The sequence below is a fragment of the Aptenodytes patagonicus genome, chromosome 13, assembly GCF_965638725.1.
Source record: "Aptenodytes patagonicus chromosome 13, bAptPat1.pri.cur, whole genome shotgun sequence".
Taxonomy (NCBI): Eukaryota; Metazoa; Chordata; class Aves; order Sphenisciformes; family Spheniscidae; genus Aptenodytes; species Aptenodytes patagonicus.
Genome location: NC_134961.1, coordinates 9360871 through 9377721, shown reverse-complemented (window position 1 = coordinate 9377721; position 16851 = coordinate 9360871). Strand labels below are relative to the sequence as shown.

The following is a 16851-nucleotide window of genomic DNA, read 5'->3' as shown; positions in this document are numbered from 1 at the left end:
GCCCAGGAGCCCAGCTCAGGTCGCAGGGCTGCAGGATGCGGTCCCCTCTCAGTGGCCTTCAAACTGGCTCTGCCACTTAGTGGTGACATCCAGGACATTCAGCCTGGTCCTTACAGCATGACGGGGTAGGTTGGGAGCTTTCTGCTTTAACCCGTGGTTGGATCAAGAGCAGTCAGCACTGCTGGAGCTACCTGCTGTCACCAAACCCTGCCAAGGGGCTTTTCCATGCCCCCTCCTGCCCCACAGTTGTTTCCTCTCCCCCCAAAAGACCTGCACTCCTGCATGAGGAGCTGCTCTGCTCCTCCCGTCCCCAGTCCTAGGGGGCAAGTTCAGGCACAGGGGCAGCCGGCAGCACAAGATGTTTGGCTTTACCGCAGTTTCAGGGGGGGAATGTTTCCCAAAGACCCGCAGCTGGTAAGCAAAGGGCTGAGGTCAGGGGCAAGAAAAGCGCTGAACGGAGGCAGGAGACCAATCCCTTGATTTGACTGGCAGGATCAGGCAGAAAACGGTTCAAGAGAATTACAGGAAGGTAAAGGTTTTAGTTCACTACTTGCTAGAGATGCGGCAGAGTGGGCCTGTGATCAGAGAGCAGTACAAATGAAGAACTAAAAAGAAACCTGCAGTAGCCTGGGGCAGAGCCGAGAAAGACAAGCCCACGCTGAGCTGCACCAGCTCCTCCGGCACCCCGTGTGACACTACCGAAGGCACATATATACATTTCACTGTCTTCTGAAGAGGGACGCCCTTGCAGTGGCTGAGCTGGTGGTGTACCCCCCCACGCCCCCCACCCCCATTTTCCCACACCTCTTGTACTTCTGCTGGTGAAAATGAACCGCTTGCGTTCGCTGCTGCTCCAGCATAAGCAAAGAAGCAGAGGGGGCTCGGTGTGGGGGGGTATCCCACGCCATGGCACCATGCGCAGGGTGAACATTTCCACAGGCTGATGTACACGTCCCCCAGCTGCTCCAGCATCTTCTGCAGGGGTGCCAGTAGCCCCCGGAGGTCCCCGGTACGAGGACAGCCCCACATCAGGCATCAAGCCTGGCTCCGTGCCCCCATCCAGCCTCCCCCCCGCCAAACCTCAGCCTCCCAGGCCCCCAGCTACAGATCCTCAGGAGGGGTACAAGCCACATCGTTTCTAAAGCAGGATTAGCACAACTTCCCCTGAAGGAAATGTCCGTATCAATCATTTTTCTTCAGAGGTTCTTTTGAAGCTGTCCAATTCAATTTTAACAGTCCAGTCTTCAAATTGGATTAGAAATCCCAAAGTCTATGATTTCTAACAGCAACCAGATCAGTCCAAGACCTATAAGCAAAGGAAGAAAGCAGCCCTGCTAATACCTGTGCACACACTTCATCTCACACAGCAGGACTGACACTAATAACTTGATTTCTGTAGTACAGGGCACTCACATTCCTATTCCTTCCACCCTCTACTAGCTATTAGACTTTGTGGCTCTGTTAACCATCCTTACTTCATGGATCTACCACAATGTATGAAAGGTAACAAAAAATCCGGGCAGGTTTATGAACTAGGGAAAAAAAAAAAGAGAGAAAATAAGAATCAATAAATAGGAACAGTGGTTTTAAATCATTTATTTTTAAAACATGAAACCCAAGCTGAATAGAAACCACAGAAATTACATTTAGGTTTTTTGTTTAGTATTTGCAAACCAAAAAGTTACAGTAAAAAATAGCTACATTACAATCAATAGAACTACAGAATTAAAAGTAAAGATACAAAAATGGGCTCAATCCTCTTTAACCCTCACAATTTAAAAACATTTTGGGTAAGTGCAGGAACACTTGAAAGAAACTAGCAGGTCCAAAGTTTTAAAAAAAATTATATATATTTATATATTATATATGTATATAAAGTGGTATGATATACAACCATTATGGTTAAGAAGAAAAAACAGAAAAGTTACAAAAAGGCCAGGTACATGTTCACCATTAGGTTTCTGTGCACAGTGTCCAAGAAAATAAACTTCCCTCTGAATGATGCGAATAAAACTCATGGGGCCTCCCGTTAACAAGGGACCTGAGGCACGCGACGTGATGGCTGGGCAGCCGGACCCAATGCAGAGGACAATGAAAGAAATGAAGCTTTTCTGGGACTTCAGTGGCCTCCTGGGCAGGGGCCACTGGAGAAGTCTTGGTGTGAGATTCGAGGAGGAACAGGAAGAAAGAAGTTGTGAATTGCATAGTGAGGAGCAATGTGGTATCAAATATGCAGAGCACCTAAGAGCTTCATGCTACAGTTCTCCTCTTTAGGAAAGGAGTATTTTGAACTTTCTGGTTGTACATCAATTTATGTTCCACTTTGTTCACGCACGCAGCCACAGGGGCTGGGTGAGCACCCGGGAGCCCCAGGCCACCAGTAACCCATCCCTTCTCTCTCCCAGCTGGGCAACAGGCTCACCATCACGGCTCAGCAGGAGACCCCACTCCCCCCCAAAAGCACAGATCACTTGCTAGCCATCTAGGAACTGCTACCAAAACATCCCACGCTTCCGCGGGGCCTTCTGGAATGACTAGGGAAGCCATCCATAGCATGCACACAAATAATTTCTAGAAAAGGGGAGTAGACTGTGATGAAAGAAGCCACCTGGTTAAAGGTACAGATTAAGTCTTGTCAGGTGTCTTCTTTCAAGGCATTAGATCTACTCCTTGGTATCTCCCTGGAGGGCTTTTCCCCTCCCACCCAGAGATGTTCACTGAGTTACACTAACAGACTTGTTGAGTCGGGGAAGACCCTGGCTTCTCCTTGGTCCCCAGGTAGGAAGTACTTCAAAGACAGCTCCTCTCCGTAGCTAAAGGAAAACCCACCCACCTACTCCTGAATCAGGTGGGGTGGCTAGAATCAACAAGCCAAGACGCCGCTCTCTTCTTCAAAGGGCCCAGCATGGTATTTCAGTTGCTGCTAGAAGGAAGAGAAGGTGGGACCAGAAGTCAAGCATGGGTTTATCCGCACAGGTACCTGTACCTCGCTCTTACAGGTATCCACCCACTCCTGTCTGCTATCACCCTGCAGCACCCAAAGCTCTCATGAGCGATGGCTAGGCAGCCCCCTGAGAAATGGTTTACTCTCAGAAAGGCCAAACTTTTAATGTATTTTCAGGGAAATGCTATGGAAATCCTATCTTAGGATCACTTAAAACCCCATGCACTGTGTCCCCCTCAAAGCACTCAAATGAACATCCTTGCATCTTGGCTGAGATGACTGTACACGGAAAATTAAACACCTACCAAATGGAGAAAACTTAAAAAGGACAGGAGGGGAAGGGAGCACTCCATCCTTCACATTTGGATACATGGATGCACGCTAAAAATCTTAGCTTGAACCCTTTTATCAGCACATAAAATGAACTCAGTTTAATAATACATACAGGATACAAACACTACAGTTATATTCCCAAGACAGCACAAGAAATTCACAGCCAAGTCTTGATTTGATTTCCTTTACAATTACAATGCAGTCTTGAACACTGGACACAAGAGTCCAACATGCTATTTACATTTCACATTGTGGAGATGTTTGTGTGCTTGGAAGAGTTCTCAGTTCCAAAAGAAAGTGTCATTCACACATGATGATGCAGTGGAAATAAACCAAGCCAACCAGACAAGCCAATGACCACATTTGTGCTTCTGAAAAAGTAACATGAAGTGTCTTCACTGATGCAACCACCTTCAACCGGACAAACTGCCTTCCATTTTGCAGTCAGTGAGGTGTCCAGAGGCCAATCTCATCTCCCCTGAATTCTGGACCCTTTTGCTAGCAACCAGTAACATGAGTAATGTTCCAATAAGGTCAGCTGGGACACACCAAGTGATATGGCCTTAGCATTTTGTCACATTAAAAACAGAGAGACACAATGGAAGAGAGAGAAGTCTCTACAGCTTTACCTCCTACAGCTTGAAGAGTTTGGACTCCCTCAACCATGAATGCCATCTAGAACAGATGAGTCTTCGCCAGATAGCACCTGCTGTTCACCCGAGAGGGAGGCACAGAGTCTGGGAGATCTTGGCTTTTGAAAGTCCGCTCCTCAGACAAAATGTGACCATATGGATGAGGCTGATTATGTCTCAGCCGTAAGAATAGGCAAAGGCCATCTGTTCTTCAGCAGATCCGTTCAGACGAGCCTGCAGAAATGCCACACTGTTGCTCAAGGTTCCAGTAAAAAAAAAAAAAAGTAGTAATAATAATAATAAACCAAAAGAAACCCATTTGTCTGTGTTTCCTATCCAGCGCTCTGCACAGCATGCAGCGGGGCAGCAGAGTCCCAGGATGCTTTACAAAAGTGCAATATCCATGTCAAGTAAAGGAAGTGCTGGCTGGACAAAGGTACACAGCAGTCACGTTATGCTGGCCTCCAGAGAACAAAATGTTGTCTCCGTAACATTCTTTCCAGTTATATTTTGAAGTCACAGAGCACGTATCTCCCCATCTGTGCCTTGCTGCAAGCCCCAAACATTGTCAGAAGCTGTTCTGGGTGTTATGAGTGGCTATGCCAAACCCTGGAAGGAAGCAGGTCAAGGTGGCTGCTCCATTAGATGCTGCAAACAAAAAGGCATAGGCTCGCTCCCCCGTTATCCCTGCTGGCACAGACAATACCACGGTGACAATTTAGATCCAACCCAAAGTGCAGTCACACGCATGTTCAGGCTGCATTCTGTATACAGAAAAGTCAATATACAGAAGCACTTGTTTTCACAGGGTTCCCCACACCCTCCAGCCTTCAAAACACTTGCCTTCAACGAGTAGGACCGGGCAACAGATCTTAGGGCAGCTCTCCTAAAATTGATAGTGTAAGTAGCAATCTGAGCACATCCTTGCAAGGAGAGATGATGGCAGAACAACTGTCTTAATAAGGATTATATGGCTCTTGCTTCTTTCTTCAAAGCAAGGGGAAGGTTCAAGTTCCCCCCAGATAGCAGTTGCACACTTTGAGCCCTGAAAGCTAACCGTCCCACATGCTTGCACACCTGGGTCTCCTGGTAGGCTTTAAGAGAGGGTGGAAAACCTGGTGCTCATGAGCCACAGTGTCCCTCCATATCACCTGTGACTACATTTCCCCACCCTTGTTATTTGGTAACACAGAGGTATGTTTCAGTGTGAAGCCCATCAAACATGTCTGAAAGGGCATACTCAGTCCTGAGCACGAAAATCCGGCTTCCAGAGATTCATGGTGAAGCGTGAAGCTTTCTCCAAAACCTTCTCTTCCTGTCTGCATGGTGGTGCCTCCTCCCTGTCTCCCTCACTCCTTTGAATGGTAATAGCTGGCCTACAGCTTTTGCAGTCTATTAGTGGTTTCTATCTTAAGAGGAGTCTCAAAGCTTGCTCTTCCACGGAGCTGGTACCATTTTACAGCAGGTACCATCATCCTAGTTAGCGACCTGCTAGGAGCAATTCCTACCTCGCTGCAAGAAGGCAACTGACTTGAGTAAAGGCAGATTGGTAGATTCTGCGCCCCGTACAGCAAACATGGGGTAAACAGACATCAAGCCTGAACATCACTGAGGTGACAACTAACTGTCTCTGCCAATGGCTCAACTTCAGTTTGAGAGATGTTTACCACTTTATTTACTCTGCCAGTTATTTACTATAATGCTCAGCAGCTATGCTAAGATGCCCCTGCTCAGAGGTAAAAAGACAAAAAGGAGCATCATAGTTACCCTACTGAAAGGACAGTACTTGACAGTACCTCCCAAGAGGCAGTCTCCTCTTCCAGTAGGAAGCTGTCAGTGCCCTTTGGAGCACTGCTTTTCAGTGGAAAGTACAGCACCAATGGAGGATGTTGCCCTCTGCAGGCACCCAGCTGCCCCTTTGCAAGCCTTGTTCTGCCTCATGTCTAGAAAAATGCCTTACATGTGCCTTCATAAGGTCAGATAGTGGTTAGCAACGTGCCTTGAAAACAAAATGAAATAAAACAGAATAAAACAAAAACCTGTTCTGACAGTCACAATGTTCTCCAGATGTCATTTGTGTTTCTGATTCTGGAACACAAAAGAAGATATACCGACAGTCTTGTGAGTTTGTTAGGACTGAGGCTCCAAAAACTTCCTCCAATGCCAGTTCAGCAACCTTGTGCTGTAAATTATGATTAAAAAAAAAAAAAAAAGAGAAAAGAAAATAAGAAGTCCAGCAGAGTTCACAGGTCACTCCTGCAGGAAGAGCTTGCATTGGTGCTTCCAGTCTCTCTTGCTTTTGCAAGCTGACTGTCCAATAAGATCTAGCATCAGAGAGCTGAAACTCTTTAGTGCAAAAATACCTCCCCATAAAGTCTTACAAGTCTTTTCCTGGAAAAATTTTGTTGGCACCAAGTGGGTGGTTGGCTCCTGTTTGATCTATGTGTCGGCCTCGTAAAGGGCAGCACCCAGAATGCCATCTGCAAGTACCTGGGCTTCCCTGATGGAGCAGAGAGGTCAGGTTCAGGGTAATGGACAGGGTAGTTGACTGGTGCTGGGACCCCCCTGCTCCTCCTCGAGAATTCACATGCTAGATATAGTGGGAAAGAAAAAGGCATTTTCTTAATGGATTTTTTTTTTTTTTTTTTTTAAAAGTTAACCAGGGTAGTGGAATGGTTTGCTCTAGAAGAGCCCCAGGCTCCCAAATTACAGTGGATATAAAGTGACACCACAAGGCAGGGGTTTCTCTCCTCCCTCACACAGGGTACCGGACCAGAGGACTCCCAGAATGCTGTATCGTGCATTGACTCAGCTTTCCCTCGTTGTACACTAGTCATAGGCACCAAGCCTCTGCTTCTTCAGTGTTTGACAGACTGCTGATCCCACTGCAGAAGTGAAGAAGATCTACCACCATCTTTCACCGAGTCCCTCTGGGGAACAGAAGGGGAAAAAAGGGGGCAGAAGACATTCACCAACATTTTCTGATAAGCTACTCTGATGAAGTTGGCCCCAGGCAGGTGGACCCAGTTTCTTGCCTGGGTGCCCTCAGTTGCTTGCCTGCGCGTGCTTGCTCTCTCTCACACATCAGGTACAACAAGGTGAAGGCTTAAATTCAAAAGGGGCTTCTACTCCAGTGGTCAGGTACCAGGTTGGAGGGGTGGTCTGGACTGGAGAAACAGAAGGAGCTGCACTGGATTTTGGGCAGAACAGCAGGATTGTTCTACGAGGACAGCACAGGGGCACAGCAGTTGGCACATTGTTTAGTCTGACTGCACGTGTGGGTTTTGTTTTTTTGCTTTTGCTTTTTCATTTTAATGCACACTGCCAGCATCTGGACGAGGTTGGTTGGTGGCGAGGTATTTGGCTCTCATGCTGGAGGTGTACTGGAGGAAGACAAAACAAAAAAGCAAAACAAACAGAACAGAAAAGTAAGTCAGAATGACTAATGTAAACACCGAACCACAGATTATGACTACCTCCCAGCATAAAATGGTCTGGATTGACAGCAAACGTATCAAGGAGTTGCTGCTGGCTTGGTCTGACAAGGAAAGCTTCACAAGCCACTGCACGGTCAAGCCTGAGTAACGTATTTCAGCCTGCTGCAAGGATGCTGGCCAGGTCAGTGCAGATAGGCTAATGATTTATCCAAGCTCTCTACAGAGAAGGAAATCCAACAGTCATCGAGTCAAAATATGCCATACTTCACTTGGGAGAAGAGAGGGAAATGGAAATGATGCAGATGTAAAAACCCACCTCACACCTTCATACTCTCTTAGGTCATGTTGTTGCTTTCAACCATGCCAGAAAAGGAGGTTGAAAAGAAAATGGGTGTACACTGCATTTTTGCATTGCATTTTACAGCAATGAGGGCATCAGAAGACTGCATGCATCACAGATGGGCAGTTTGAAAGAAAAGGGTGTAAATTGTTGAGAGATTCATTCTTCCACACAAGAACGAACAGACCCTGTCAGGCTAGAAACAGGCTGCCGTCAAACAAGATGATATTAGCTAACAGTTATCAGATGGGTAATAATCCACTGTGGTTTGGGATCCAACCTGCGTACCATGCAGCAGTAGACAAGACTCCAGCTTGGGGGTGAGAACAGAAAGTCAGAAAGATGAGAGGTTGTTTTGGTTTGGGGGGGTTGTTTTTTCTTATTTTCTTTTTTATTCTAAGCAGTGTAATCCAAAACAGCTCCCAGAAGCTACTGAGGTAACATATGTCATTCATATGCCATCTGAATAACGAGCTGAAAAGCATGTAAATAATACCCAGCAATAAGAACAAAAGACTTTGCCTCTTTATGCCAGTGTTCAATGCCTTCATCATGACCACATTACTGCTTCTGGGATTCTGCTACCATGATACTAACAACCAAGCAATGAGAACAGACTTTTTTTTTCCCCTCTTTTTATACCAGCTGGAGCTTGAATAATTCTGTAATACCCACATCTTACTTCCCAAGAGTGCTCTTCAGCATACTGACTTTTTATCACCTTTAAAACTGAACCACATAAAATAGCCGGTTAAAGCTGGCAGAGACACAACTGAAAGGCAGTTCCACACCAGGAGGTATGATTTATCTTGCCCACTGGGAAAGAACATTATGAGGCATCTTTAGGCTCTCAAAAGCTCAGCTATCTAAAGAGGTTTTCAGAGAATTAACAGTATTTTATCAGTTTTCCCTGGAAGACTGACCCGGGCTGAACCTCTGCACAATAGAAGAGAGAAACTGCTCCTTTGGCAGAGCTGACCCCATCAGCACAAGATGAAGACACCTGTGGCTTATTTGCACACTCACCTTTTAGTGTCTTCCATAATTGGAAAACTTTCTGCAGAACATGAATCTTAATATAAAACTGGACCAGAAATGGCATCTATATTTAGAAGACAAAGGGTACATCTGTTCTTTCTCTTTTTAAGATGTATTTTTTGCCAGTGAGAAGGAAAAATGTAGAAAATACCAAGCTGAGCCAGTTTAAGGCTATATTCTATGCAGTTTATTAAATGTGATTACTGTTTCAGAAATAAAGTTTAGGGCATTATTAAAACATATGAGACTAACCCAATGGGTTCAGAGAGGCTTAGGAGTCAAAGAACTTGCTCATAGAGTACGTAGGGCATGTTTCAGGTAGCGCAATGCTGAAATTACCAGCCAAGCATCATGCCAAGAAGAGGGTCTTAGAAGGAAAAATGCATTTGATTGCTCATTTTCTATTTGGGTTTTATGTGTGATGTGATAGGAAATGAGTATGAACAGAGGACTTGCAGGTGCTAAGGTTTTGTAAGAGGTATTTAGGAAAAAAATCTCAGATCATGGAAGGTTATTGTGCATCTTCCTGGACAAGTCATATAGGTTCAGCACACAACATGCAACATCAACTTTCTTTAGAGCATTAAAATCAAGAAGGGCCACTTGATGAACTGCATTTCAAGGATGTACAAAGTACACCCATCATGAAGGGAGAAGTCGAAAAGAACTCACTTCTTCCTCCACCAAGAAAACACCCCACAGTTGTTTTAAGCATCACTAAAACAAAGTAACCAGGAACAGGAGATTTGGACAGTGAAGCAGAAGGCATTTTACATTCAAACCTACCTGCAATCCAACACAAGGAACAAATCAAGACTTCAAGTAGTCAGAGTTAGGGCTGATGTTCTCTCCTTAACTCAGGATTTTTGCGCCTTTGTACCTTTTCCCATTACAGTTTGAACCAGTTACTCCTTCTGTTGAAGTGTATTTTTAATGACCACGATAAGTATGATTGAAACCTGGAAGTAGAGAGCTAACACTTCACTGCGCACCTCTCATAACCAGCACAGCTCTATCAGCGTGCACTGGATCTTCAGGCACTGCATTAGACTCCGGGTACAAACGCTTTGCTCCACGTGCTGTTGACAGTAGCCCCTCATCCAAGTCCTTCAGTGCATCCTCTGCTGGGAAGCAGAGGAAAGATGCTGTGGAATACACAGATCCCAACATCTGCACAGGCCAGCAGATGAAGATGTGTCAGCAGAAACTTGCCAGTCACATGGATATGAAACCAAATTATATTATCCATAGTTAAAATAACTAAGTCTTTAGCTCCTTTAAAAAGTAATTCTAAAGACTTAAAGCCTGAGCACAATTCAGAGCTAAGGAGGTCTTGGACTCTACTCTGAGGTAACCTGGATACAGTGCCTGACACAGCTATAAGGTATGCAGTTGCATTTAGTTTCCTTTAAAGAGGAGCTTTCATAGAAGGTTAAAGAACATGCACAATGCTGTCATTCTTCCAGTACTCTTGCTGGAAGTACCCATGTGCCTATACACCCTCATTTACCCTTTCAAAAACAGCATGGAGGACAAGTTTCAACCCATACCTTCACCACACTGTCAGCTACCCTAAAAAGAGTACCTAAAAGACTTCTTGTTACTGTTTCTCCTGGTGGCTTGTGCTATTCAACACAGCACACCTCTCAGTCACTTACCAAGTCAGCTAGGACAAACACAGCTGATTGCACGTAAGTTTATTTTTTTTATTTCTCCAAAGAAAAAAAGTCTTCACATTCAGCCTTGTTGAGGGTATACACTTTGATAGGCATGGTTTGCCAGCACATATTAGTTAGGTGCTTAACACATATAGCCTGTGTACAAAGGAATTATTGGTTGCAAAAAAAAAAATTTAATGGGAATAATCAGTTAATTTTAGAGACCATAAATTCTACTAACTCCTGTGAACTGTGCAGACCATGAGTACTTCACAGCTAACTGAGCTATGCTGGAAGATCACTTACCATATGAAACCATGACTCCAAGTATAAACCGTTTACTATTTGTGGTTAAATAAACCCCATGTATCTCTCTTCAGCTACCCTGACTTTGATTTCCTGCCAGAGCTATTCAGGTAATCCAATAAAGACCAAAGCTTCTGGATTCAAGTTCTTAAGAGGTTGATCCACCTCTCAAATAGCTAAAGCAAAGTAAACACACAGGGTTGGGTATCATTATGTATGGGAGGTACAAGATGCAGGGAAACAGCCAATTCCAGCCAGTGGGTTCTGAATTCAAAGGGACTTCAGTTTTCCAACTCAAAAGAACAGGGCTTCTGTTTGTTTTGTTTGTTTTTAAAGTCTTGGAAAGAATGCAATGCCTTTTTCTCATCCCTGCAGACAGCCACATTAAACTCTGGGTGTGACCTTAGGTAAACAGAAGACAGTGCAGACTGAGATCAGGTCATGTTTCAGCCCAAAGGAGATTTCAAGTCCAGAATGAAGACACTAAACTTTCCCCCCCCACAAGCAATATTTTATTTCATGGAATAGACCCATCTAACATCGCTACAATACCACCTGCAGGAACCAAAAAGCAGAAAAACCACCATAAGCTGACGCCCAAGAGCAGTCTTTTCAAGACTTAAGACTGAAGAAAGTTGTGACCCTTTCAAGGGTGCTAGCACCATGCTTCAAGACAAGTTTGTTTGCATTCATGCACCATGGCAGAGGGCATCAAGATAACCTGGTTCAGACAGCACCCTTCCCAGCGTGTCACAAGCAGGCAGACAAATGGCAAGAGGCAGCAAGAATGCAGACCAAGCAGCAACATGACAGAAAGGAATCCAATGCAAGGCTGACAAAAGTCCCAACAAGAACGGCAGAAAAGAAGGAAGAGCAGCTTTATGGACATGTATTTCTGGGAACAGAATGAAGATACAGGTGATTGATTGCACGAGCCAAAAGCAACGGGCCCTCTGTTCCAACTGGAACCAACGTCTTCCAGTTACTGTGTGACTGTAGTTCCCTTGAAGGAGCGCTGTCCTTCGTACCAGGTGAGTTGCCTGGTAGCTCTAATTATACCCTACATTCAACCAAACTAAAAAACTACAAGGCCTAATGCAGACCACCTACTCTTTCTATAGGCACGTGGCTTTGTCATGGACCACTGCGAGGGAAGAAACACTGGCTATCTTGGAGAACATCAGCAACTACAGCCCATTAGGAATTCAGACAGTGACATGGTACTAGGGGGCCCCGTTCACAGAGCCTGTGGGACACGGGTGGGATGATTTGGACACACACAGAACAAACAAAACAGTAAAAGGTTTTGAAACAGAATGAAACAGATCTTAGTGCTTATGTCTGGACCCTTAGGGAAGTTTTTTTTAAACTTGCTCCTTTCTGACTTTAAATGCAAGGAAAAAAGGAGAAGCTGCACAGAGGTCTAACAGGCAATGAAGTAATTCTTCAGGACAGGCCACAATTACCAGCTAGGATCTTTCAACAAATTAAAAATCCTACTGAGGAGCTTAAAGCTTGTGGCAGGTAAGTATCGATGGTTTCGGGCACATGCTGTTATGACCAGTCAAGACAAACAGAACAGCAGTAGGGCTCAAGGGAAGCCAAAAGCTGAATTAAGACAATCAGTCCCGACTGAAAAGCTGCTAGATTGGTTCTCTTTACTTCTAGAAAATGGCTTCTTGTGAGGGGAGAACTTGTATTCTGCATTTGGAGGGCAAGGTTAGTTCTACATTTGAGCAGCACTCAGTACTAAGTGTTCAAGCTGTTCTCAAGTGTGGACTCTGAGTTGAAGCTGCTGTGAGTTAGCTTTTGTGAGGCATGGGCACCTATAGCAATGTGCACCAGAAGCCTTTGCAAGGTTGGTACTGCTCCTTGAGTCTGCACCAGAGCAAAACTGATTTTAATTTTAACCCTTGGCAGGAGGGAATGGGGTGGGAGGTGCAGAGGGAAGGAACGTGAAGAAATAAAAGGCACTGGCCTGGGATAAACAGTGCAGGGATGAAGGGAGTGGTTGGGAGCGGAGAAGGGGTTGAGCAAGAAGGACCTTTTTTCCAGTACCTGTTCCATTTGCGGGCGCTGTTACCAGTATGTCCGTGCACTGTCCGAGGGCTTAAGCTGCCAGCTCATATGGCTGCTACTGTCCATGGCAGCCAAATACAACTGTGATGACGCAAGAAAGAGAGAAAAAGAGAGAGTGCAGCCTCAACGTGCATGAAAAACACAGTGCAAGCAAGTGAAACGCTGTGGTGTGTGTCAGCGACAAGGTGGCTCTACAACCCTAAGGGAATAGCCTCGTGGCAAGAAGGAGAAAACAGAAGGAATGAGAGAAGGAAAAAAAACAAACAAACAAAAAGCCAGGAAAAGTAACGGACAAACAATGCAGCAGGATCATCACATCTTAGTTTTCACCATCTGTTCACAGAAAGCTAAATGGAATATATCAGCTCTGTCCACCCACTGGACATAACCTATTTAGATGGTTATCCCCCTCTCCTCCCTCCCAAAGAGGCAGGGACATGTGCATTGGTATTCCCTTTTCGTCTCTCTCCTCCCACAGATGATTTTCTATGAAAAGTTACAATTTCTTCTGCCTCAGTATGGTCTCAGCCACCTGCTAAAAATCCCAGAAAAGCCCCCATCCCTGCTGCCTGCCCTGAGAGTAGACAGTATTTTTCTTCTCTCCACTGCCTGTCTACTATCTCCCTCCAGAAAACACATTTATCCTATAGCCTGTTCCTTGCCTCGTCTAGGGAGAAGCTCCCCTCGTCTATAGGTGCAGCGCTGCACTCTCCTCCTCCCCCAGCTCCTGCACTTCTCTATAGCTCATATTGATGGCCACCAAGTCAAGTTACTCTGGGGAAAAAAAATAAAATTAAAAAAAAAAAATCTTTATCTACTCTCAGAAACCAGCCTAAAGCACCAGGACTCAGATTCCCCCTCAGGGTATTAATGCAAACAGCTACTGAAGAACCAGGGAACTTCTTGCATAACTAAAGCCCCTGCGGAAAGGAGCGTGCTTTCTCTGAAGCAGAAGAGCTGTAGGGGAAGGGGAAGCAGGACCTTGGTCTACAGACATCGAATAAACATATGCCTTGGCAGTACCAGAGGGCCAGTGCCCTTCCTACAACAGGAAACGCCAGTGGTAAAGCATTTGCCACACTCTATGTGTGCAGCACATCAGCTCTTCTTCTGAGGACCATCTTGTTGCTGAAAGCAGATAATGCTACCAGAGCTTTGCGATCAGAGTACTACCAGGGATCAGGAAAAATTCTTTGGGAAGGTTGAAAGAGGTCTGGCCAAGTACAGAGACAAGGATCAATGCTCCACTTTTCCACTTTCTCTACAGCAAGATGAACTGGTCCTTTTGAAATGAAAACATGAATGTGATGTCCTCGTTTCCACCACAATTCCTACTCCTTCATCCTCCAACCTCCTCTTCCTCCCCTTCCCATGAATTTGAATCATGCAACAGAGAGTGTATTTTCTTTACCTATACCTGAAGACTGGTTGATTATTAAGCATGCTACTACTCATCCTCTGTAATCACACCACCAAGTTAGTGAGCACTGCGATGTCATGTTCTCCAGGTTCTGGTGTAAGTAAGGCTTACAGAATCCAGTGAAGGAGGGCAAGATTCGTTTAGTTCTTACACAGACATGAAGGCAAGCCCATGTTTTATCCAGCATACGGAAACAGCTGTCAGGCCACTCCAAATACCAAAACCTTCCATGAAAGTTTTTTTTTTTTCCTCCATAGGAAATTAAATACAAAAATAGATACTAAAGAAAGCAGAACAGTTATGAAAGAAAGATTTAAAAAAAAAAACCTCAACAAAAACAATAATACAAGGTTTCATCCTACCATCTCTTTAGGGCAGATTAAGGAGAGAGTTTCAGCGATAACTCTGAATTTACAGTTTTAACAAGTTTCTTTTTAAACTTGAGGAACCAATGCCACAGATAGCAAGTACACCGCATGCAAGTGAATCATCCTAATGAAGTCATCCACCAAGATACTCATGCACTTCAGTGGTGGCAGGACTGGGCCCATAGGATTACCAGTGTTAATAGACTGAGTTTTATTCTTTTTATGTGCAGTGCCCAAAGTAGCATAGCAGGGTTTTAATCTCCATGGCAGGTGAGACGTGGCTTGTCTATTCAAATTGCTGCCATTTATGGGCCAGATCCTGTGTTTGGCTGCACAATCAGCTCCCTTGAGAGTATACAGGAGTGGCAGACGTGTATTCCCCAAAGTTGCTGAAGCAGAGAGGAGCAGTAAAGAGAGACTTACTGAGGGAGGTGGGGACTCCCGGCCAATGAGCGGGGTATTCTCGCAACGGGGGTTCTGGAAATTTGCATTCTGGCTCCTAGGAAAGGAAGACACACATGGTAACAGGGGGTACGTGCCATGCTTCTCTGGAGAAGGTCTCTCATGGTGACATGGGACAGAGCATACGCACCCCCAGAACTACCGTATCAGGTCAGTCTCCCTCAAAGATTTTCTAACAGGCCAGGTGGATCCCCTTTTTCAGACACGGGCACAAAACCAGCATTATTTTCCTCAGATTAAGCACTATCTTTACACTCTTACTCAGAAGGGCCCACACTGAATCATGTCAAGTGATTTAAAAATAGGTCTGTGTGAAAATCTGCCTCCCTGCAGCGTCAGAACTGCCAAGCTGCAGAAACGGAGATAAAATGAGGACAAAATCTGAGAGGAAGAACAAAATGACGTGCCAGCCTAAAAAAGATGGGCCCTGAAGGTAGTCCAAGTGTGATCAGGGTTAGGCACTTCTGGAGTAAGCTCTGAAGATCCCACCTGGACTAGGTAGCTCTGGACTGCAACAGATGTCAGAGCTGACTGCAAATATTGTGGAAGGACAGAGCCTGCAGGTTTTGTCTTGGCTCTCAGTTTCTCAGAAGGCTTAAAATCTTCTGGCAAGACTGCTCTGTCTGATGAATTAAGTCTTCTGGTGATCAGAATCATTGTGTAATAAGGAGCTCACACAATACTTTCTACTCCTTTTCTCTAGACGGATTTCTAAATCCTGCAGGACAAAGCTGTTCACATTTTGGAGCATGCTGTCTAACACAACTCTTTCTACTGCAGCACTTTTAAGCTATTCCGTTCTCCCAGTAGATGCCAAATCAGAAAACATGCCTTTTGACACTTTGGACAAAATCCTTCATCACTTTCTACTGCTCGGTCAAAAGTGCCAGCCTCGCAGCACTTAGCGACAACAGGAATCCGAATGAAGCAACCTGGACAAGCCGCAATACAGCCTTCTTGTCGGGATACTCACATGTACTCTGTGACAGGAGCATTGCTGACTGTGTGTGCTGCTGCTGGAATGCTGGTCTCACTGCCATAACTACTCCCACAGCTATAGAGGCTGGGCATGTGCACTCTGTAAAGATTATCGTGTGTTTGTCTACTCCCTTGAGCAGCTGATTCTTCTTCCCCATCATCATCTGAGCTTCTGCAAGAAGGAGAAAAAGTTCCTCCTAGAACCCTACAATTACCCCACGTGTGGGGTTTGCAGGAAACCATGGTAATCCTAGGAACCTCCCAACCATCTTCCACACCTCCACGTTTATACCCATTTGGGATGCCTCAGGGCGGCAGTGTCAAACACAGCCTACACCACAGTGACTCAAACCTCCCACAGATACCATCTGGACTTTTACACTGCGTGATCCCCTACAGTCTCCCTACGGTCTTCTCTCAGGGCTTGGCAGACAGCACAGTTCTGCAACTGCCCAGTCATACAACCAAAGGATGGACACACATCCTGAAATACACAGCACTTAAAAAAATAAAAAAATAAAAAAAAAAAGAGAGAGAGGCAGTGGGGATATAGTGCCATGCACCCCACAGAAAGCATCCTTCAAAACTGCAATCTGTGTCTTTCCATTTCTTGCAGCCATGTCCAAAGAGCTTTTAAGGATAAGTCTCTGTAGACTTCTTTGAATTCCCATTCTGGTTACAAAGGGTCTGCTTCAGCTTCTAGCAAAATCTCAGAAGTCTTTACAGAGACTAAGTTGCAACATTTGCGTCCAAAGGCTTTATTCTCTCAAAAATGCCAGGATTTTAAATCAATTTTAATGCAGAGCAGAGCTGTTTGCCAGCTGGTTCCTTCCCCCCTTCCCATAGTATTCTCTTG

General features: G+C 45.1%; 1 protein-coding gene across 3 annotated transcripts in view; it reads right to left on the bottom strand.

The window, feature by feature from the left end:
* Positions 1 to 1580: 1580 nt before the first annotated feature.
* Positions 1581 to 16851, bottom strand: part of TTYH3 (tweety family member 3) — an 80065-nt gene continuing 64794 nt past the window's right edge. For 2 of the 3 annotated variants that reach the window (XM_076351396.1, XM_076351395.1), the window contains exons 12-14: positions 15991 to 16167; positions 14979 to 15054; positions 1581 to 7292 (exon numbers count right to left, since the gene is read on the bottom strand). In XM_076351396.1, coding sequence (XP_076207511.1) covers positions 7221 to 7292; positions 14979 to 15054; positions 15991 to 16167 — 325 coding nt within the window. In that variant the 3' untranslated portion in view covers positions 1581 to 7220. The remainder of the gene's footprint in view (positions 7293 to 14978; positions 15055 to 15990; positions 16168 to 16851) is intronic. The other variant, XM_076351397.1, reaches the window with a different exon arrangement.